The 25021-nt window shown below is 36.9% G+C and overlaps 1 protein-coding gene and 1 non-coding gene across 4 annotated transcripts in view; both read right to left on the bottom strand.

Annotated features, from left to right (window-relative positions):
• Positions 1-25021, bottom strand: part of HIKESHI (heat shock protein nuclear import factor hikeshi) — a 41371-nt gene that overhangs the window by 14033 nt on the left and 2317 nt on the right. For all 3 annotated transcript variants that reach the window (XR_004298020.1, XM_032393507.1, XM_032393508.1), the window contains exon 2: positions 23458-23695. Coding sequence is in view for 2 of the 3 variants with exons in the window: in XM_032393507.1 (XP_032249398.1) it covers positions 23458-23695 (238 nt within the window). In the remaining variant the exon portion in view is untranslated. The remainder of the gene's footprint in view (positions 1-23457; positions 23696-25021) is intronic.
• LOC116625211 lies at positions 20141-20302 on the bottom strand. Its single transcript, XR_004298029.1, has one exon. It is a non-coding gene; the product is annotated as a U1 spliceosomal RNA (small nuclear RNA).

Below are 25021 nucleotides of genomic sequence, written 5' to 3'. Positions count from 1 at the left end.
ATTCCGGGGCTCCTGGGTGGCTCAGTCAGTTAAGTGCCTACCTTTGGCTTGGGTCATGATCTAAGGGTCCCGGGATCGAGTTCTGCATTGGGCTCCCTGCTCAGCAGGGGACTCTGCTTCTTCCTCTGCCCCTACCCCCTGCTCGTGCACTCTCTCTCTCCCTCTCAAATAATCTTAAAAAAAAAAAAAACCCACAAAGTATCTTATTCCCAGCCTTTCCTCCCAGGCTTTGTAGTCAATTTTTGCCCCAATCATTGTCAGTGCATCAGGCAGCAGTGACACATACATTCGCAGGTAAATATTTTTGACAAACACTCCCAGGTTGTCACTTTACTGAGATAAAGGAAAGTCTTTTCAATTAATCTTCAAGGGAACTACCAGAGAAACCAAAACAAATTAGTGTCTACCCTTGAACAACACAGGTTTGAACTATGTGAGTCCACTTATACACATTTTTTTTTATAGTACAATACTGTAAATGTCTTTCCTTATGGTTTTAATAATATTTTTTCTCGAGCTTATTTTGTCTCTTACTATACATATGGTATATGTAACACATTTAACATACAAAATACACATTACATACATAACTTTTATGTTTTCAGTAAGGCTTCCAGTCAACAGTAGACTATTAGCAGTTACGTTTTTGGGGAGTCAAAAGTTATATGCAGACTTTCAACTGCACAGGAGATTGGTGCCTCAACCCCATGTCGTTCAAGGGTCAACTTTAATTATAATTTGTTGTGAATGAGGTCCATTCTGCTCCCTCTGGTACCAGTACCAAGAACATGAGCTATTATTTCCAAGGCTACCACTGAACTAAGGAACAGGGGATGGGTCCAAGGTAAGTTAAAATGTTACAAAGCTCACTGTTCTTACCAAGATTTAGTGGTTTTCTTAATTAAATGCTTCCCTGGTTGCTACAAAGTTTTGGTTAGTTTCCAGAGTCCTGAAAAAGATTCCGACGTTTTTGCCAGTTTTTGTTGCTGTTGTTGCTTTTATGAAGAGATGGACTTGTGAAGTTCCTTACTCCATTAAAACTTTGTTTTAAACCTAGAATTATGCTAAGTCCAGAAAATGTACTGCTATTTTTCTGTATAACAGGCTTCAATGACCTCAATCAAGGAAAAATGTTCAATAGAACCTTTTATTGCCTTAGTTTTAACTACTCAGGGAGTGATGTGCCCAAGCATCTCTAACCCCTTCTTTTATCAAATGCAAGCTCCCAGCAAATTACTAAGCAAAACTGGCTAAGGCCCATTTTAAGAGATGGAACTACAGAAATATTCTGACTTCATTTTAAAGGACTCTGGGACTAAGACAACTTAAAAGAAAAAAAAAAAAGACTCAAAAGTCTTCAGCAATCTTCGTATTTCAAAGGGATCCCTGTTCAATTAAATCATTCTTTCAGTCACTCTTATTCTCAAAATGGGCTTGACATAGTAGTTGATAACCTTCAAGTACAAAGTTTCTTGTTTGTAAACCATAAAATACTGGGAAGAAACCCTGGAACATAATATAGAAACTTAGTGTTCAGGGACGCCTGGGTGGCTCAGTCGTTGGGCGTCTGCCTTCGGCTCAGGTCATGATCCCAGGGTCCTGGGATCAAGCCCCGCATCAGGCTCCCTGCTCGGCCAGAAGCCTGCTTCTCCCCCTCCCACTCCCCCTGCTTGTGTTCCCTCTCTTGCTGTCTCTCTGTCAAATAAATAAAATCTTTAAAAAAAAAAATATATAGAAACTCAGTGTTTAATTTTGGATCTGAATTCATGACAGCAAAAGTAAAAAGAAAAACATGATCGGGGCGCCTGAGTGGCTCAGTCGTTAAGCATCTGCCTTCGGCTCAGGTCATGATCCCAGGGTGCTAGGATCGAGCCCTACGTCGGGCTCCCCACTCAGCGGGAAGCCTGCTTCTCCCTCTCCCACTCCCCCTGCTTGTGTTCCTGCTCTTGCTACCTCTCTCAAATAAATAAATAAAATCTTTAAAAAAAAAGAAAGAAAAACATGATCAATTACATTGAGTCTTAGTGTCAAAAAATTAAACAAAAACAGGGAAAGTAAAACATCTGACCTGGTCTTGAAGAAACAAATTAGAATAATTCCTCAATAATCATTCTAATAGTAAAAGCAGAAAATCTTTCAAAGGTGTTCCTCAAAGGGTCCCTCCTCAATGCAAGTCAAGAACCTAACATAAGGCACACCTCAGAGGAAGAAATCCTACAAACTAGTCTTTTACTGCTAGTACACAAGGAAAAGCAGTCTTCATCACTTACTGTCTGGGTCTAATGGACTTTTTAAAAATATATACATTTTAAGTCATTTTAGAAAAAAAATTTTACAAGAAGAAAGATAGTGAAAAACAACTTTATTAGAATTTTTAGTAAGTACTGAAGTTCAATAAATCCAAATATTCATTGCACATTTCCCAGGTTTTTAAGTTATAAAGAACCAAAATGAGCCACATTCTCTGAATACCACTGTTCACTGTCATGAATAAATGTGGAATATATCCATCATATAAATCTGACTCTTGATTTTTTTAACACATCTTCTAATAGCTTCTAACTTATTACTTCTGGTTCTTTTTCTAGCAACTGCATTATCAAAATTCAATACTTCAAACCCTGAAATTTTGAGAACTTTTAATGGCTCATAATTTGGACAGGCATCTTCTTTGATCCATAATTTGCAAAACACTGTCATTTTTAGATTTATAAAATTATTTAGAATAAACAATCCAATTAATGTTTCATTTCTACACCTATTGCCTTCTAATCGCCTTTGTTTACACACACCCATTTTCAGCAATGTCCACTTAGAAGCTGTATCCAGTCAATTTTAAAGCAAAAACATGAAAGAATACCAGCATAAAGATGGTGTCTCCAATCTCCTTTTACCCTTCCTGAAAGATGACATAATCTTTTAAAAACAATGCAATATGAAGACTCTAGGATAATGCAATGGTAACTAAGGTGCACAGGCCAAATTTGGCCCACAACCTATTTTCATATGACCTGTGAGCTAAGAATAGTTTTTACATTTTTAAAGGGTTATTTTAAAAATATGCTACAGAGACCATATGTGGCCCACAAAGCTTAAAATATATACTATCTTACCCTTTACAAAAACCCATGCCAAGGGCACCTAGGTGGCTCAGTTAGTTAAGCGTCTGCTTTCGGCTCAGGTCATGATCCCAGGATCAAGCCCTACATCAGGCTCCCTGCTCAGTGGGAAGTGTGCTTCTCCCTCTCTTTTTGATACTCCCCCCACTCCCCGCTCATGCTCACTCTCTCTCAAATATATAAAATATATATATATTTTAAAAGTTTGCCAACCTCTGCTCTAAGCTCGTCATTCTTCCATTTTCTTATTATTTCAAACTTTTTTTTTGCAAGGTTGAGAGCAACTGATGAGTAATGATGAAATAATTCCTTGGATGAAATAGCAAAATGTTTCACAATATAGGAAAAATAAGATTACTAGTATCATCAAATGCATCTTAGATTTGTAAGATGGTCTAGTAGACCCATATGGTAATTGATTGCAAAACAGAATGACTTTTAAAAATATACAAGCGGCGCCTGGGTGGCTCAGTTGTTAAGCATCTGCCTTCGGCTCAGGTCATGATCTCAGGGTCCTGGGATCAAGCCCTGCATCGGGCTTCCTCTCAGCAGGAAGCCTGCTTCTCCCTCTCCCACTCCCCCTGCTTGTGTTCCCTCTCTCCCTGTGTCTCCTCTGTCAAATAAATAAAATCTTAATAATAAAAATATAAAAGTAAATAAAAATATACAAGCAAATGTTCTCTTTATTCTTTAGAAGACTTCTACAAAAGAATAAAACTCATGAAATATCAGTCTTTCTAAGAGTTATGAATGCCCCCCCAAAAGAAACTAAAAAACCTAAAAGTGAGTCCACTGGTGAGGATATTGCATGTGTGCATGGCAGAGATGACTAAAGAAAACACTTATGACAAAAATAAGTAATTCACCATAAATTGGCATTTAAACATGACATATGCTAAAAAGCTACATAAAACAGCTTAATTATGCCTGCATAAAAGCCTTCTTGGTATTGAATTACAAATCAAATATATATTTCTAAAACCTCTTTACTTCATTTCTATTGAAAGCCTGATAAGCCTGAAATTACATTTTTTACTCATGCATAGTTCAAGAGCAATGTAACTACCAAAGGTTTATCAACAATAAATATTTTAAACCAGATAAAATTGATAATGTATCTGACATTACAATGTCTTGAATTTGAATGTCTAAAATGTATTTAAACAAGCAATATTTACCAAGTACCTAAAAGTCCATCACTGTGCTCTATACATTCTAAAGAACATACAGTAAAAGATACAAACAGCCCCTACTCTCAAGGAGCTTACATTCTAATGGGAACAGTAACAGTTCCAGTTCCAGTTAAGTAACAGTAACAGTTACTTAACCTTTCTGAATAGGCTTCACTTTCTTCATAAGATCTTTCCTAATCTTTCTATGATTTTATAAAAACATACTATTCCTTGAGTACCAACTATATGCCAGGCACTATCATACATTTTGCATTCGTTATCTCTAATGCTTGCAAAAACACTTGCACTATAGGTATTATTAAATCCATTTTACCTGTAATCCCCTCTAAAGTGAAATAACTTGGTCAAGACTACACAGCTAGTAACTGGGATTCAAAATAGGTCTATCAAGCTCTAAAGCTGATGCTCATTCTAGTTCATTATCCTATCGGTTTATACCAAATTCCATGATATGAACTCTTCACTGATTTTTATGCATTACTTACTTCACAATAAGCCATTCAAGAAAGCAAGCCAAGAAATGTCAGGAAGTAAAAGGTTCCCTCCCATTCTGGCTCACTAGCTCTGTTTCATGTGAATAGACTGAGTAGCATCTTGAACTCTTGTTGTCCTTCCTAATCCCCTTGACAAGCTCAACCCAGTTTTAAAACAAAAACTAGAATAAGTTTAAAAGCTTCTTCCTGGCAACTGACTTAAATGAAATTAGAGGAGACTATATATGTCATGTGCAGAGAAAGCCAAAGTGATGACATTAAAATATGTCAGCAAGCCCAAAAAGAAGAGAATTATAAAGAAGAAATTCAAATGATGATTTATAATAAACTCTAATTTTAACATTTCTTAAAAATCCCTCTTGGGTGCTAAGCCTTTTTATATGGTTATTTTTAATGACACTGTCATAATAGACAAAGAAAAGCTGAGCAACTGTGCCAGATTAAAGACAAAAGACAATTAAATATCTTAACAATCCTAGATGGAGGGAATAATGCCTGTTACTAATGGCATTATTAAGAAAATTGGCAAAACTTTATGCATACTGTATATTAGACAAGAGTATTATATTAATACTAAATTTGCTAAATTTGATAATTATACTATGATTATATAAGAGAGTATCTTCGTTCTAGGAAATACACTCTGATGTATTTAGGAGTCAAGGAACATAATGTCTACAACTTATTCTCAAAGTTTCAGGAAAAAAAAAATATATCCATACATGCACATTTAAAGATCTCGGAGAATGATAAATAAAATGTAGCAAAATTGATGAATGTGGGAGAATGTAAGAATTCTTCACACTATTCTTGTCATTTTCCTTTAATTTTAAAATTATTTCTAAATAAATAAATAAGTAAATAAAATATTTCAAAATAAAGTTATTTTAAATCCCTAATGCAAAAGAGAATTTTTAAATATCTGAATGGTTTACTTTTAGAATTTCATTCCAAACTAATACTACCTCATAGTAGGGCCAGGATAAAATAAAAAAAAGAAGAACAAAAAGAAGAAGAAAAGAGAAAGGGGAAAGAAAGAAGGTAAAACCCTTCCATAACCCTTCTATATACAAGGTGCCCAATTTACTCTGAAGGCCTAAATCATTGAAATATTACCTTTTTCCCTAACAAGAGTATTCTACAAAACTCTACTACATTCAATACTCTATTTTATTCATATAAATACACGATCTCTCTTCTTTATACCACAGGTGATTTGAACAACTATTTCTTATTCTTCTATTAAGTACAATCACATGTTAGAAGTGCTACAGACACAATAAAAAATACTTGTCAAGTTCCACGTAAGTTTTTATTATATCTGACCTAATGTCCTACTCCCCCACCTGCTATTCCAATCTTGGCCTCTTCTGTTTCCCATTCTCCATATAATTCTCCACTGCAGATGTCACTGGAATTCTCCCTGACTGAGGCATTGAACCACCTCCTCATTGTCTTGTGAAACACTTTACAAATAGTTAACCTACAGAGAAAAGGAAGGTTTTAAGTTGAACTCTGTGTGTATGAGAATACGTGGATGTGGCTTAAACAAACTCTTCAAATAATATATGATCTCCACAAATATTTACCTTTGACAGACATGTATATAAGTATGCATAAATGTGCATAATATAAATTCTTTCAGTTACATATTTTTGGTAAGAAAAACTGCTTCAACCTTCCAAATTCAGAATTAAAATTTTAAACCTTTATTTAAAAGATAGTGTACTCATGTTCCTTATATATTGTGAACCAAAACTTCTTAAAGTTAACATTACATGGCATCTCATTATTCACACTTATTATAGGTTTTAACAGATGTTTAAGTCATTATAAATGGACACGAGCACATACTATATGAATGCTGAGTTTTCTTAGTATTCTTATAGTTTAATGATCCTACTAAGACTAGATAACACTTTCAGAATTCAAGTAAGACAATTTAAGAAAAAAATTCAAAAAGCACTGTAAAATCTGACAATATTAATATAGAACTAGAAAGAAATACTTTAGTATACGTGGAAAATGGGATTTCCAATGAAATGGACACACATCAAAAACATAAAAATAAAAATAGCCTATCTCACAAAAGACTTCATTGAGAAAATTAAAGATGCAGTCTACTGAAAAAATTTCCAATATTCCACTATATGTTAACTAACTAGAATTTTTAAAAAATTTGGAGGGAAAACAAAAAAAGAAAAAATTCCACTGCAACCTGGACTTGATCATGAAATACTTTTCTCAACCAGATTAAGTCAAAGCAAAGGTGAGTAAATAATCCTGTGTGCCTCTTCTATTCAACTCTGAAAAATGTGAAAATTCTGAACTCTGGGGAAAATATACAGAGTATTGACAACAGACCTTTGGGCTTCCAATTATCCAGATCTGACTCACATGCTATTAAGAGTTGCAATGTTGGGGATGCCTGGGTGGCTCAGTTGGTTAAGCGTCTGCCTTCGGCTCAGGTCATGATCCCAGGGTCCCGGGATTGAGTCCCATATCAGGCTCCTTGCTCAGTGGGGAGCCTGCTTCTCCCTCTGCCTGCCGCTCTCCCCTGTTCGTGCTCTCTCTCTCTCTCTCTGACAAATAAACAAATCTTTAAAAAAAAAAAAAAAAAAAAGAGTTGCAATGTTGAACTGTGGTATGAAGATGATAAAAATGGGAGATAAATATCTTTAATTCACAATAAATCACCAAGGGGCACCTGAGTGGCTCAGTCAGTTAAACAACTGACTTGGGTTCAGGTCCTGATCTCATGGGTCGAGGGATCAAGCCCCGCTCAGCGGGAGTCTTCTTGGATATTCTCTTCCTCTGCCCTTTCCTGCCCCCCCCCACCACCAAGTAAATAAAACCTTTAAAAAAAAAAATCACCAAAATGTGATTTTTGCCATACGGTTTTTATCATTATATTCAGAATTTCACTAATCAGACCAATATAGCAAGGAAAACTGGAGATGAAGCCCTATAAAAATGGCAAGATCCAGTTTCATAGCTGTCAAATTATAGATGTTTACTTTGTTAATATTAATTTACGGTACACTATGAAAAGTTAACAATCCATATCATAATCCCTAGAGGAAGCACTAAGAAACTAATACACCTACGGGCACCTGGGTGGCTCAGTTGGTTAAGCATCTGCCTTCGGCTCAGGTCATGATCTTGGGGTCCTAGGATCAAGCCCCACATCGGGCTTCTTGCTCAGTGGGGAGTCTGCTTCTCCCCCTTCCTTTGCCCCTCCCCACCACTCATGCTCTCTCCCCCACCAATAAATAAATAAAATCTTTTTTTTAAAAAAGATTTTATTTATTTATTTGACAGAGAGAGAGACAGCGAGAGCAGGAACACAAGCAGGGGGAGTGGGAGAGGGAGAAGCAGGCTTCCTGGCGAGCCGGGAGCCCAATGTGGGGCTCGATCCCAGGACCCTGGGATCATGACCTGAGCCGAAGGCAGATGCTTAACGACTGAGCCACCCAGGTGCCCCAATAAATAAAATCTTAAAAAAAAAAAAAAGAAAAACAATACACCTTTGCAAAAAACCAACAGAAGAAATATGGATTAAAAAAAAAAAAAAAACTCCAAAGAGCAAGGTAAAAATTTAAACCTAGCATTATCTATAACGTTAAATATTAATGGACTACGCATCTCATTTTAAAGGCAGAGAATGTAAGAACAAGTTTTTAAAAAGCAGCACCTAACTATATACTCTTTATAAGGGACGCACAGATTTATGTCAAAAAGTAAAAAATGTAGGGTGCCTGGGTGGCTCAGTCGTTAAGCGTCTGCCTTCGGCTCAGGTCATGATCCCAGGGTCCTGGAATCGAGTCCCACATCGGGTTCTCTGCTCAGCGGAGAGCCTGCTTCTCCCTCTCCCACTCCCCCTGCTTGTGTTCCCTCTCTCACTGTCTCTCTGTCAAATAAATAAAAAAATCTTTAAAAAAAAAAAAAAGTAAAAAATGTAGAAAAAAATATAGCATGTGAACACTAACCGTGAGAAAGCCAGAAAAGTTTATATAAATTTTAGACAAAGTAGACTTCAAGATAATAGCATTACCAGAGATAAAGGGCATTTTATATAGATGAAAGGGCCAATTCACCAATTTTATACACTCATAAAACAGAGGAAGAGAGAACAATTGTTACGTCTTTTATTTCTTTTTCTTGTCTCACTGCACTCTTTACTACCTGTATTCAACATGGTGCTTGAAATAAGGGCAATGCATTAAGGCAATAAAAAGAAATAAAAGGCGTCAAAATTGGAAGGAAAGAAGTAAAAAGTCTTTTTCAAAGGCATCATCTATATAAAAATCCTGGGCAGCACTAGAATAAGGGAGTTTAGCAAGATAGTCAGTATATGTTACCCTTTCCTTCATCCTTCAGGATACAAAGTCAATATACAAAAATCAGTTGTGTGACAACGTGAAATGGTGTTGAGCATGAGGAGCAACAGAAACTCATTCCTTGTTGGTGGGACTGTAAACACACACAGCCACTTTGGAAGAGAGTTTAGCAGCTTCTTACAAAACTAAACATACTCTTACCATAAGATCCAGCAATCACGCTCCTTGGTATTTATGCAAAAGAGATGGAAACTTCAGTGCACACAAAAAACTACACATGGATGTTTAAAGCAGTTTTATTCATAACTGCCAAAAATTGAAAGCAACCAAGATGTCCCTCAGTAGGTAAATGGATAAACTGTGGTATATCCAGACAATGGAATATCATTCAGCACTACAAAGAAATGAGCTATCAAGTGAAAGAAGCCAATCTGAAAAGGCTACATACTGTATGATGCCAACTACATGACACTGAGGAAAGGCAAAATCAGAAAGACAATATAAGTTAAGTGGCTGCCCAGGATTGGGGGTTAGGGGGAATGTGAGATGGGGGAGATGAATAAGCAGATTTTTAAGGCAATGAAATATTCTGTGTGAAAGTGTAACTATAGATATCGGTCACTAAACATTTATCCAAACCCAAAGAATGTACAACACCAAGAGCGAACCCTAAAGTAAACTGGACCTTGAGTGATTATGATGTGTCTAAGTTCATCCTTGGTAAAAAAAAACAAAACAAAACAAAAAACCATTCTGGTGAATGATGTTAAAATGGGGGAGGCTATGCCTGTGTGGGGACGGGGTATATGGGAAATCGGTGTACCTTTTCTCAATTTTGTGTAAACCTAAAACTGCTCTAAAAAAAATAAAGTCTTTTAAAAAAATCAGTTGTACTTCCATATACTAGCAATAAAACAACTGAAAATTTACAGGATGTTCAGAGACTTATGAAAAAAAAAAAGCCAAGGGGCGCCTGGGTGGCTCAGTCATTAAGCGTCTCCTTCAGCTCGGGTCATGATCCCAGGGTCCTGGGATCGAACCCCACATCGGGCTCCCTGCTCAGTGGGAGGCCTGCTTCTTCCTCTCCCACTCCCCCTGCTTGTGTTCCTGCTCTTGCTATCTCTCTCTGTCAAATAAATAAAATCTTAAAAAAAAGCCAAAATGTCCAACAAGGAATAAGTAATCAAACCATAACTTATCAACAAAATGTAATACTATACTATCATTTAAAAAAAAAAAAAAAAAAAAAGAACCATATCCTCTACATCAGTGTTTCTGAGAGCCTTTTAACTCATGTCACCTTATCTCTTTAAAGAAACAGGGCGCCTGGGTGGCTCAGTTGGTTAAGCGACTGCCTTCGGCTCAGGTCATGATCCTGGAGTCCCGGGATCGAGTCCCGCATCGGGCTCCCTGCTCGGCAGGGAGTCTGCTTCTCCCTCTGACCCTCACCCCTCTCATGCTCTCTCTCTCATTCTCTCTCTCAAATAAATAAATAAAATCTTTAAAAAAAAATAAAATAAAAAATAAAGAAACATAAAAATCTCATCTTCTATTACCAGTCCAGCCCATCTGAAGATCAGAATGTGTCTGTTTCTCACTTTATTTGGTTACTAGGGAAAAAAGGATGGAAAAGAAGGAAAAACTAAATACTTCACACTTTTGGAACACATCAAAATTTCATAACCCATTATGAAATACTACTAAATAAAAATGGCAGAAAACAGTAGTTACAGGCATAGGAACTATATATATACACGTAAGACAATGGAAATTTGAATGTATTTTTCTCCTTAAATTTACTTTGGGAGGAGAAAAGACTTACTATGCTTAGAACAGTGAACTAAAAATCTGAGTATCTAGATCCTAATTCCTCCTCTATTTTAGAAATGCTATAAAATTTCTAAATCTCAAGATTCTCAACAGTAAAACTAAGGAGTAGATTAATTTTTTTTTTAAGTAGACTCCATGCCCAGCATGGATCACATTGAGGGGCTTGAACTCACGACCCTGAGATTAAGACCTGAGCTGAGATCAAGAGTCGGATGCTTAACTGACTGAGCCACCTAAATGCCCCAGATTAAATTATTTTTAGGGCCTTCCATTCTAATACCCCATGGCTTACTCTGTTACTATACTTGGAAAGGATATGTTCTATTAGTTTTTTTATGTAGTACCAAGTACACTGTACCTTTATTACGACTCTCTAAAAACTGCCATGAAAATCATGATCCATTATCCACATTCAGTACCCTTTCTCCAGGCCTCCTATACCATTTGTTTTAAAGGCCATTTTAATCCAGGAATTCAGTTCCACTTCTAGGAGTTTCTCCTACAGAAATACAGTGCTAGAAAATATGTACAAAGATATCTGTAAGAATATTTTTTGTAGCATTGGTAATAAAACAATTTAAAACAATGGAAACAACCCATATTTCCATCAATTGAGAATTAAACAAATGATGGTATTGCCATACAACATTCAACTGTTTCAAAGAGGCTGATCTACACATAATACGTAAAAGTTAACAGACTCTCTTCTCTGAGCAAAATATTTTAACTTCTCTGAAATCCAGCCTCTTAAGAACCGGACACTAACAATACCCCCTTCTAGGCTTTCATGTGTATTAACTATTTAAACACATCAAAGCCTAGTACAATGCACTGCACAAGCAGATATTCAGTATATGTAACCCTTTCCTTTATCCTTCAATCATTATAAAATCTTCCTAACTGAATTCTCTGGCTCTAATCTCAACAGATTCTCCAAGCCATTCTGGACAGTAATTTTCCTAAAATATCATTTTAAATAGTATCACTCTCTTGCTCAAACACTTGCCTACCAGAAAAAATTTAAACCCCATATAGCTTAACCATCACACAACAGCTCTACTTTACTTTTAAAACCTTAGCCCCTCCATACCTCTCAAATAGGAGCTTATCATGCCACCCTTAAAAGTCTGCCTCCTCACTGCCATTTGGAAATGCAGTGCATATTACCTTTATGACTCTCATCATTTCTTTTTTTTTTTTTAAAGATTTTATTTATTTATTTGAGAGAGAGAATGAGAGACAGAGAGTATGAGAGGGAAGACGGTCAGAGGGAGAAGCAGACCTCCCGCTGAGCAGGGAGCCCGATGTGGGACTCGATCCCGGGACTCCAGGATCATGACCTGAGCCGAAGGCAGTCGCTTAACCAACTGAGCCACCCAGGCGCCCTATGACTGATCATTTCCAAATGCAATTCTCATCCTTCCACTGCCATCCCATCCAAATCTATTCATACTTCAAATACCTACTGCAGACTAATCTTCCACAAAGCCATTTCAAATATCTCAGTTTACTAATCTGTTTCCTTTGAACACTGACTTGAAGTGATTTGAATATTCACACATTCACACACACACATACACAACCTAATAGAACAGTCGTCAACTTGACACTCTGCTAAGAGTGGAGTAGATTTTCAATAATTAGTTGAGGAACAGGATATACAACAAAGTCTAAACTACATAAGCAGGTACTTTTCTGTAATTTATTTAACAGAAATGCCTAAAGTAATTGCTGGTATATTTCCCAAACTTTCACAATGTAAATAGACAACTTGAAAATCCTGGTACAGAATTATTGACTATATATTCCCTATCCTGTCCTTTTCATCTCTGCGACCTATTATAACTGGAATTCTGTACTTCTTAATCCCTTTTATCCATTTTGCACATCCCTTCACCTACTTCTTCTCTGGTAACCACCAGTTTGTTCTCTATATTTAAGAATCCATTTTGTTTGTTCAGTTGTGTGCTTTAAGATTCCACATATTAGTGAAATCATATGGTATTTGTCTCAGTCTTACTTCACTTAGCAGAATACCCTCTAGGTTCATCCATGTTTTGCAAATGGCAAAATATCATTTTTTTATAGCTGAGCATTATTCCATTGTGTGTGTGTACACACACATCTTCACCTATTGATGGACACTTGGGTTGCTTCCATAAGAAGCTTCTAGATGAAAAGCACAGCATAAGGAATATAGTCAGTAATGTAGTAACACTGTATGGTGACAGATGGTGACTGCACTTATCATGGTGAGTACTGAGTAATGTGTAGAATTGTCAAATCAATTATGTTGTACACCTAAAACTAGTACAGTATTCAATAAAAAGAAGAATACAAGATAGTCCCTGAAAAAGGAACTGAGAGCCACAGTGTGAAACAGGCAACAAAAGGAGCAGCAGCTATCTTAAGCCTAGACATCCACAAAGTAGTCAGCCGGCTACCAGCAAGTGATAGAGCAGCAGAGCACAAAATCCGAACTTTAGAAGTCTGCTCTGCTGAGGGACCTCGCTCCAGTGGCTAAGTGGGGGGTGGAACCCTCACTGGGACAGTGTGGTCTCAGGACCCTCGGGGTCACAGAAAGACCGGGGGTGCCTCAGTGCAGCAGAGCTCCCAGGTATCGAAGCAGGGAAGCCGGCTGCAGAGACGGAGCCAAGGAGTGGGCTCTCAGCTCGGGGTTGCCATAAACCGTATTCCGCGGCACAGTCGGACCACTGCTCTTCCAGCAGGGACCCAACAAGCAGCAGATCCGGGGAGACTCCCCTTCCTCCCCCGGGAGGCACGGCAGCGCACCACAGGAATCTGCTGGGTTTGAGACTCCAAATGGGGTCGTGTGCCTGAGATAGAAACACTCGGTCACAGGCCGGGTGAACACGGAGTGCGGCCAGAGACCGGGGAGACAGGAGTGATTGACTGCTTTTCTCTGAGGGAGCACTGAGCAGTGGGGCCCCAAGCTTTTGGCTCCAGGGTCAGAGACTGGGAGGCTGCCAATTTCATTCTCATCCTTTAAAGCTGCTGGGAAAGCCTGCAGGGAACAAAAGCCACATACAGCAAACCCAAGCAGATTACTTAGCCTGGCCCCTGGCAAAGGTGATGTAATTCCACCAGGGGCAAAGACATTTGAGAATCAACCCAACAGGCCCCTCCCCCAGAAGATCAGCAAGAACATCCAGCCAAGACCAGGTTTACCCATCAATGAGAATGGCAAAACCCCAGCACTAGGGGAATACAGCACATAGAATTCATGGCTTTTCAAAATATGGAAAAGAGCCCAGATGTCCATCGACAGATGAATGGATAAAGAAGATGTGGTGTATATATTTGTGTGTGTGCGTGTATATATATATATACACGCACACACACAATGGAATATTACTCAGCCATCGAAAAAACGAAATCTTGCCATTTGCTACGACATGGATGGAACTAGAGCGTATTATGCTAAGCGAAATAAGTCAATCAGAGAAAGATAATTATCATAGGATCTCACTGATAATGTGGAATTTAAGAAACAAGGCAGAGGATCATAGGGGAAGAGAGGAAACAATGAAACAAGAAGAAACCAGAGAGGGAGACAAACCATAAGAGACTCAATCTCAGGAAACAAACTGAGGGTTGCTGGATGGTGGGGGGTGGGGGGGATGGGAGTGGCTGGGTGATGGACACTGGGGAAGGTATGTGTTATGGTGAGCAATGGGTGTTGTGTAAGACTGATGAATCACAGACCTGTACCCGTTAAACAAATAATACATTATATGTTAATATAAAAAATAATAATAAAAAATAATAATTCTGATACTTTAGACATCCAAAAAGTGCTTTTCCAAACTTACTAGTAAAAAAACAAAAATATTTAACAGCATTTTATCATTTGCTTAATGTTGATATGCACTAAATCTCTAAACATTTAAGCTGCTTTATTTTTCTTTAATAAAACGTTGTGCTTTACCCATCATAATACTGCCTTGAAAATGTTTTAATGGACAAAATTATCAATAGCCATGTTATAATGGAAATGATGACAGATCATTTATTTTTAAAAAGGCAGGAGAATAAAGGACTAATCTTATTATCATAATGGATCCATTTTCTTGTATTGAATCAGGTATTACTCTGGGATTGAGTTTTAGACTATTTTACCTAACTCCAAAACAGAAAACATATCTCACTGAGTTATTATTGGCCCAGTTATAGCAATTGGATTAACCCATTTTTGACTGTTGAATATTCTCCAAATTCGATGAAATAACACAATAAGGAAATGTCTGGGTTCTTATGACCCCAAATGCCACCCTCACCCCAAGCTCCAACCTGTTGGTTAACACAAGAGAAAAGGGAAAAGACAGCCAAAGGCAATGCAAAAAGGATAAAAGAAAACACGCCTCACTATTCCCAAAGCCATGTCCTGCAAGGAATACAGTGATGATCACAAATAAAAAGAAACACAAAATGTTGGCAAAGTTGGGGCAAAGAGAAGAGAGAAAAAGGTGGGCATTAAATTGACAATATAATTGGTATGTCTCCAAAACAAACAATGGGCCCTGGTCTACTGGCTGCTGGCTAATATTTACCTTAATCAAGGCATATGAGTCTGCGTACAAAATAAACCTGCACTTTCCAACCATGAAAACGGTTAACAGTTAGCTGGCTACTAGCCTATTGCTATACAAACAAAACCTACCACTTTATATTTGAGGCACTGCTATCATGTCCCAGAGGCTCCTCAAACCCAAACCAAAAACATCACCTCTCTTCCCCTCAATTACCTGCTCCTCTTCCTATATTGTTAAATATTTACCAGTATCCATCTAATCTTCTAGCATGTCTTCAAACTAGTAATTTGTTTAAAAAAAATAATAGTATCTATTTCCATTTCTTTGTCTTTTTAAATCAATATATAAATATTCATTTATGTATGTTCGTATTTTAAAATGGAGCACTTTGGGAGCCCCCAAATGAATATCAAAGTGAACATGCTTGATAATGGATGCAGAAAAACGTGCCATTACTTTGTCTTTTCAACAAATGGTGCTAGAACAGTTGGCTATCCATTTGAAAAAAAAAAAATTGAACTTCAATCTATACCTTTCACTAAATACAAAATTAATTCAAACTGGATCCCAGATAGAAGTATAAAATCTAAAATTAAAATACTAAGAGAAAACCTTGTTGACCTTGGATTAGGCAAAGACTTCTTATTCTTAGGCTCAGTACCAAAAGCACAATCCATAAAAGAACAAATTGAAAAACTGGACTTTATCAAAATTAAAACCTTCTGCTCTATCAAAGACACTGTTAAGAGAAAAGACAAGTCAAAGACTGGGGAAAAAACATTTTCAAATCACGTATCTAATGAAGAACTTGTATCGAGAATATATACAGAACTCTCGGGGCGCCTAGGTGGCTCAGTCGTTAAGCATCTGCCTTCAGCTCAGGTCATGATCCCAGGGTCCTTGATCGAGCCCCACATCAGGCTCCCTGCTCTGCAGGGAAGCCTGCTTCTCCCTCTCCCTCTCCTGCTCCCCCTGCTTGTATTCCCTCTCTGGCTGTCTGTCAAATAAACAAAATCTTAAAAACAAAAAAAAAAAAGAATATAGATATACAGAACTCTCAAAACTCAGTAATAAAACAACCCAGTAAAAAAGACAGACAAAAGACTTAAACAGACATTTCAACAAGGAACATATATAGATATGCAAATAAGTACATGAAAAAGTGCTCAACATCCATAGTCACTAGGGAAATGCAAATTTAAAACACAGTGTATACCTCTACACACCTATTAGACTGCCTAAAACTGACCAAACCAAGCGCTGGCAAGGATGTGGAGAAACTAGAACATTCATACACAGCTGGCTGAATGTAAAATGGAACAATCGTGTTGGAAAATAGATTGGCAATTTTTTAAAAAGTTAAACATACAACTACCATATAATCCAGCCATTCCACTCCTAGACATTTACCCAAGAGAAAGGAGGGCATGTGTCCACACAAAGACTTATACACAAATGTTTATGTATCAGTTTTATTTTTATGAATGAAAACCCTTAAACAATCCAAATATCCATCAACAGGTGAATGGAGGAACAAATAGTGGCACATTCATACAATGGAATACTACCCAGAAATAAAAAGGAACAAACTACTGATATATACTACAACATGGATGACTCTAAAAATAACTCAGCTGAATAAAAGAAGCTAGGCAAAAAAGCATACCGCATGCTTTAATTTATATAAAACTCTAGAAATGCAAACTATTTTTTAGTGAAACAAACTAGGAGACAAGAGGAAGGATTACAAAGGAGCACTAGGAAACTTCAGGGGTAATATGTTCAGTGTGGTATTTCACAGCTGTGTATACATGTATCAAAATTCATCAAACTGCACCCTTTAAATATGTGCAATTTATTATATGTCAATTGTATCTCAATAAATTATTAAAATTGTTAACAAAAAGTAAATTTTCTCTGTTCTTTAGAAGATTTCTTAAGAAAGGATAAAAACTACGAAATATTAGCACTTGCCTAAAAAAGAAAATGAAAAATTAAAATTAGGGGGCACCTGTGTGGCTCAGTAGGTGGAGCATGCGACTCTTGATGTTGGGGTTGTAAGTTCAAGCCCCATGTTGGATGCAGAGATTACTTTAAAAAAAAAAATCTTAGGGGCGCCTTAAGGGCTCAATGAGTTAAGCGTCTGCCTTCGGCTCAGGTCATGATCTCATAGTCCTGGGATGGAGCTCCGTGTGGGTCTCTCTGATTAGCAGGGAGTCTGCTTCTCCCTCTCATTCTCCCTCTGTGTTCTCCCCTTCTCTCTCTCAAATAAATAAATAAAATTTTTTTAAAAATTTAAAAAAATTAAAATCTTAAAAAAAATTTTTTTAATTAGGTCCAATGGATTCTGAGGGTATACCAATGGTTAGAACACATCAAACATAAAATAAATATATACACACACATCACCATGATTTTATAATCCTTTAAAAGAAATTTATGACTTTAGGAGAATGTTAGGGAATCAACTCATTTTTTGAACATTGGTATATGAAGAGGAACAATTAAGCACTGTTATGCCTTTCCTATGACCCTACCTCTGGGTAACCAAATAGTGTATTCGAGGGTCTCTTTATAGCTAATAAATGAAACAACAATTAGAATGTGATCATTTGAACTCCTACTGAATCAACAAATGTCGGTATGGCATATATACGGCTGCTAATTTCACAAAAAGAGATAATCATATATATACTTCCTGATCAAAGAACATACCATTGTCTATAATAATCCCACCAAATTTTTTTTCAAAATAAACTCAAATGAAGTCTGATCAAATCTCTAAGTCCAACTAATTTACTGGAAATAGAGGACAGAGAATACATTTTTACCTTTAATTTTTATGAAAGATACTTGGGACATCAACCAGTTGCAATGTACAATGTAGACTGAAAATACTTACAACTTTAAAATATATAAACAAAAAACTTCTCAGATCACTGGAAATCTGAACACTAATCAGACATTCAATTCCCTACTAAGGAATTAGTTTGTTTTTAGATGTGATGATAACATTATAGTTACGTTTAAAAAAGCAGAGAGAAAAAAAAGACCTTGTCTTTTAAAGACACATACTAATGTATTTATAAATTACATGTTATGATTCTGGAATCTGTTTCCAAATAATACAAGAATGGAGAAGTGAGTGGGAATACAAAAGAAGTAACACTGGGGCGCCTGGGTGGCTCAGTCGGTTAAGCACCTGACTCTTGATTTCGGCTCAGGTCATGATCTCAGGGTCGCGAGCCCTGCCTTGGGCTCCACAATAGCTCAAAGTCTCCTTGGGATTCTCTCTCTCCCTCTGCCCCTTCCCCCACTTGTGCGTACGCTCGCTCTCTCTAAAATAAATAAATAGGGGTGCCTGGGTGGCTCAGTCAGTTAAGCCTCTGTCTTCAGCTCAGGTCATAATCTCAAGGTCCTGGGATGGAGCCCCGCATCAGGCTCCCTCCTTCTCCCACTCCCTCTGCCCCTACCCCCACCCTCTGCTCTTTCTCTCTCACTCTCAAATAAATAAAATCTTTAAAAATGAATCAATAAAATCTTAAAAAATAACATTATCCATGAGTTGGTCGTTTTGGGTGATGAGTAGAGAGCAGTCCAATATTCCATTTGGTCTGCTTTTGTATACTTGGACTTTATGTATAATGAAAAGTAATAAAAAATAAGATACCTTGTTGAATTTACTTTGTAACTATTTTATGCACATTGATATAAAAATCCTAAATAAATAGGTCATATTTCTTCTCTTATGTTGTCCTTGTCCTTTTTGGTTAGAAATATAAACTGGGTAACCATCTTCTTTTATTCTCTAAAAGTTTATATAAGATATGAACAGTCTGTTTCATAAAGGTTTAGCTGAATTTTGTAAAACCCTCTGGGCCTGACAGCTACATGCTGAAGGTAGGATTCCTACACATAACAATGTTTTATCTTTTGACGTGTAATTACATAGCACTGTAGGCTGCATACTGATTATCTGCCATTTACTGCAACTTGCTTCATGACTTGGTATGTGGTCAAATTTCATAAATGTTCTATGTACTTAAAAATGTATATGATCTAGGGCGCCTGGGTGGCTCCGTCGGTTGAGCGTCTACCTTCAGCTCAGGTCATGATCCCAGGGTCCTGGATTGGGTCCCACGCTGGGTTCCCTGCTCAGCAGGGGAGCCTGCTTCTCCCTCTCCCTCTGCCTGCTGCTTCCCCTGCTTGTGTGTGCACTCTCTGTCAAACAAACAAAAATCTTAAAAAATAATTTAAAAAATGTATATGATCTAACAATTAGGTGCAGGGTTCTATAACTGTCCATTGGCTCAAACTTGTTAACTCTTTTATTCGAATCTTCCATTTTACTAATATTTACTTAGTATATTATCAAGAGGTAAATAAAATATTAACAGCATTTATCATTCTAAATGTCAATTTTTTAAATATATATTGAAGTTATACATACACACAAATTCATGACTTATCTTTTCCTAGAAATATTTTAGTTTTCCTAATGGATTATTTCATTCCTACTGAATGAATTTCTATATCCCTAATAATGTTTTTGTCTTAGTCTAAATTTTCATAAAATTAATATACCTATGACAGCTATTTTTTTTTTTTTTGTAGGGGAAAGCGCAAATACAGTCCCCCCTACCAAAAATTATGCAGTCGAGTTTCCCACATTTGGGGAAATCACAGGGGTCAGAATATCCAGAGTACAATGGATAAGCCTCACCCTGGGAAAACCACCTTCGTGATCATGGTATCTCCCCTGCCAGTAAGTATGACAGCTATGTTTTGGTTGCTTGTGTTAAAATGTTTTAGACCCATTAATCATTAGCAGCAATGCAATTATTTATTTGCTCTCTTTAAAAGAAATCCTATCCTGGAGTCTCCATGTTTTCTCTGGCAAGTGTACTCTGTTTACATTTCTCCTGATAACTGATAGAGTTGAAATTATTTTCACCATCTTATTTTATTTTTAATATACTATGCCTATATACTATGACTTTACTTTTTCTCTTTTTTATCTTTTCCTTAAACTTTTAACAAGATTACCTGAAAGTATAATTAGGATTATTATTCTCTTTCTAAAGAATAAGACCTCAGAAAGCTTTAATCAGTACCCCTCCTGTCTTATGCATTATTTTCTAGGACAATCTTTAATTCTTGTGCATTTAAGTTATTTATTGTATTGTTTTATACAATCAGGTTGCCAGATTAGGCTACATGTTTACCAATTCTTTTTTTTAAGATTGATTGATTGATTGATTGATTGATTGACTTGACAGAGACAGCACAAGAAGGGGGAGAGGGAAAAGCAGGCTCCCCGGGGCTCACTCCCAGAACCCTGGGATCATGACCTGAGCTGAAGGAAGATGCTTAATCAACTGAGCCATCCAGGTGTCCCATGTTTACCAATTCTTTAACTTTGCATCTTGCATGCTCTTCTACAACCTGGGTTCAATTTCCTCTTATAAAGTACAGCTACCTTCAGTAGTTCTTTCAGTAATGGTCTATGAGTAGTAAACTTTCCATCTCCATCTGCAAAATATATTTATTTCTCCATCACTTTAGATAACAGTTTTGGGAGTTATTTTATTTTTCCTTGGCACTTTGAAGATATTAATCTATTGGTTTTGGCCTCTATTCATCCTCATGATAGTAAGTATGCTAAACTAACTGCCATCCAGTTATAACTGACTTGTCTTTCTCTCTGGTTCCTTTATTACTTTCTCTTTACATTAAATGCCCAGAAATTTAACTAGAATGTACGGAATTGTCCATTTATATTCCTTCTACTTATAGATTATTTATTTTTAGGCACGGTCACATAAAAAAGTGATTTGAGAATGACTATTCTCTTAATTCTCCCAAAGATTATTCAAAACTAACTCCATGCTAAAGGTATGAGACATTAATTCACTACATTTAGTGGATGACCTAGGGTAGTGGTTCTCAAACTTGAGCATGCAAAACACCTGGGGAACTGGACTCTACCCATGGTTTAAGAATCACTGTCTTGGGGGGCGCCTGGGTGGCTCAGATGGTTAAGCGTCTGCTTTCGGCTCAGGTCATGAATCCAGGGTCCTGGGATCGAGTCCCGCATCGGGCTCCCTGCTCAGCAGGGAGCCTGTTTCCCCCTCTGCCTGCCACTCTCCCTGCTTGTGCTCTCTAATAAATAAATAAAATCTTCAAAAAAAAAAAAAAAAAGAATCATTGTCTTGGGGCACCTGGGTGGCTCAGCTGGTTGAGTGTCTGCCCTCGGCTCAGGTCATGATCCAGCTCAAGTCACGATCCCGTAGTCCTAGGAGCCCCATATCAGGCTCCCTGCTCAGTGGGGAGTCTTCTCCCTCTCCCCGGCTCCCCCCGGCTTGTGCTCACTCTCTCTTGCTCACTTTCTCTCTCTCAAATAAATAAATTAAATCTTGAAGAAAAAAAAAAAAAAAGAGTCACTGTCTTAGGGATTGGGATAATTTATCTCATGGAACCCCAGTTGATAAGGACCACAGGGATTTGTCCTGCTTCTTAAATCTAGAGATTAGTATTTCTCATCAATTCTAAACAGAATTTAGCTTTAAATTGTCTCCCGTTTCTTCTTCTAGAATTCCAATTATTAACTGCGCCTAACAGTCCATCATCCAGCCAGAACTGCTCCAGTTCATTCTTCACACAGCCCTCAGACTAAAAACAAAGCTTGTTCATATCACCTCCCCTACCCAAAATTGTTTACTGGCTCTTCTACACCTATAAGAGCAGTTCTTTATGGGGAGGGATACATGGATGGGCTTTAAAGTACATGCAAACTTTTGAGTATTTACATTATGTTACACTTATTTTTTATAATACCACCAACAGGTCTGTGAGATCACTTAGATTAAGTACATTAAAAATTGCTGACTTAAATTCAAATGAGTCAGTATGGCACATAAAGCTTTTCCTGATCCATGCCAGCCTAACCTACCCTTGTACCATCCATGCTTTCAAAATTTCTTCATTGTACACATACTACCTCCACCCAGAAAAGAATGCCCAACAGGCCTCTCACAGGCCTAATTAACTACTCCCCAAGAGGTCCAATATCACCTCCTCCAGGAAACCTTCTCAACCCACTTGAGAGTTAGTTGCTCCCCTTTCTATTCTCTCTCAGCATCTTGTACAAACATCCACGATTACATTTCACCCTTCAAATCAGTGGTCTACAAACTATCATCCTTTATAAGAATATGAGTTATCTCCAGTAAGTAAGAACTTAATCATTATCTTTAAATCCTCATAGTAGATACATTATTATGTCTGTTTTCATGTAGATTTTCAAGGGAACCAGAGATTCAATGGGAGTAAACGGCACCTAATCTAGTTTTGTTCTCACATTTCTCCACAAAATACTTGAAACCATCAATGCAATGATTATGCCCCTGTAAGGTCTGACGCCTGCACTGTCAATACAACTAAGAGAAAAACATCGGAGGGATAATCAAATCTAAGAGTTCAAAAACACTGGAGGGGTAATCAAATCTGAGAGTTCAAAAACCTTCATTTAAAAAAAAAAAGGACTCTCATTTTAATTCCTATACAAATCTACTTATCTGTTTATTTAATACACAGAAGTGCATATTACAAATTCTGAGAAGATTCCTTGTCACTATTTGTTAGAACACCCAATAAAATCCCTTTACAAAAGTATACAAAATCTGTACACAAAAGTAAATGGCTCTTTCCAGGGACAGAAGGTGGAAATGCGAGAAGCTGAGGAGATCTTTCACTTATTACTTTTCAAATGTATCAGTTTATCATCTGAATTTTTTAAATAATATATCACTTTAGAAACCAGCAAAACATAATGGAAAGTTAAAAAAAAAAAAAAAAAGAGCCATATCCTATGTCATGCTATTAAGAAAACAGCTTAATTATGTAATCATTTTAATATTATTTCTTACCAGATTTAAGACCTGAAATTTTGAAGATGGCACTTGGTTTCCCATTTGTGACAAATCCTAGGAGTTGCCATACAGGCATTCCATTTGAATCAGGATAGGAAAAGTAGACAGATCCTCCCATTCCCTCAGGAAATGGGATTGTTCCCAGCATAAAAACCACAACATGGTTGATACTTTCATAATCAGGCAAGTCAAAAACAAATTTATCCTCTGCCACTTGCTGTGCAGCTGTTTGCACCTAGAAAATAAGAAACTCGACTTAGTTCAATAGTTTGATGAGTTTCTATAACCCTTACAGTATTCCTGTAAGCTGTTATCAAGTATAGTCAATTATACTCATTATACCCAGTATAACCTTGGGTTAATCTGATAGTCTATATGGAATTTCCAAATATACCAGTGTTAAATTTAAAAAGAAAATCCAAATATATATATATTCAGCCTTAAAATGATCATTTAATGAATGCAACCTTTAAAAAAATAGAACTAAATTATTTCAGAAGTGCCCTGAAAGGAATTTACTTATATAAGTAAATCACTACAGCTTCAGAATGTTAAAAAAAATGAAAGGTTGTGCAAAATACCACACCACCAAAGCCTTATCCTCAGTATGCAAAGTAGAGGAAATTAAAATGGGTAAGCAGTCCAGAAAGAATTAGTTAATCTTCATTGTTTGCAGATTCCATATTTATTAATTTGCTTAGTCACTAAAATTTATTTGTAAGCACAAAATCAATATTCATTGCACTCTGGTGGTCATTCATGGACATGTTCATGCGCAGAGCAACAAAAATTTTGAGTTGCCTAATGCACAGGTTCCCAGCTGAGGTGGAGAAAAGTTAGCTATGCCTTCTTTCTTTCAGCTGTCATGCTGTACACAAATGTGTTTTTCCCAGTCAATTCAGTGCCATGTTTGTTTGTATTTTGTGCTTTTTGTTGGTGATTCTGATGTTTAAAATGGCCAAGCTGAAATGCTGGCTAATATTCCTAAGTCTGAAACTGTTGTTATGTGCCTTACTGAGAAAATATAAGTTTCATTCAGAAATGAGTTATGGTGTTATTGGCTGTTCGATGTTTATGAATCAACAACACATAATTAAATAAGAGTCTTTAAACAGAAACATACAGACAACACAGTTATGTAATGATAGGCTGATAAAAACTGTCATCAGAGGCTTGAAAAAACCTAACTCTGTATTTCCCCTAAGGGCAATGATTCAGTATTTACCAACTGAGGAATTGAGTGTTCACACTGACTTCACAGATCCGAACTACTGTGAATAACGAGAATCAACTGTATATAAAAAGCAAAAATCCTACCTTGAATGTGCAAAGTGGGAACCTGTAAAAGTTTCCTCTTGACTCATTTCATAATCTAATTTTCTGTTCTAGAATTGAATGTCAGTTTCTAGAATGAGATCTTATCTTATTTTGAAGTTTGAGAAGTTTGAGAAATCGACTTCCAAAGAGAAAATTCCTTTTATCCACTTTCAGAAAATTAATGATAATTGCTATATCACATCCATTAGCAAAAAGAAGTATTAATTCTGAGGCCACTCAGGTC

Source organism: Phoca vitulina, unplaced genomic scaffold (assembly GCF_004348235.1).
Source record: "Phoca vitulina isolate PV1807 unplaced genomic scaffold, GSC_HSeal_1.0 scaffold74, whole genome shotgun sequence".
Lineage (NCBI taxonomy): Eukaryota > Metazoa > Chordata > Mammalia > Carnivora > Phocidae > Phoca > Phoca vitulina.
The sequence above is the reverse complement of the archived record's forward strand: the minus strand, read 5'-3'. Positions and strand labels throughout refer to the sequence as shown.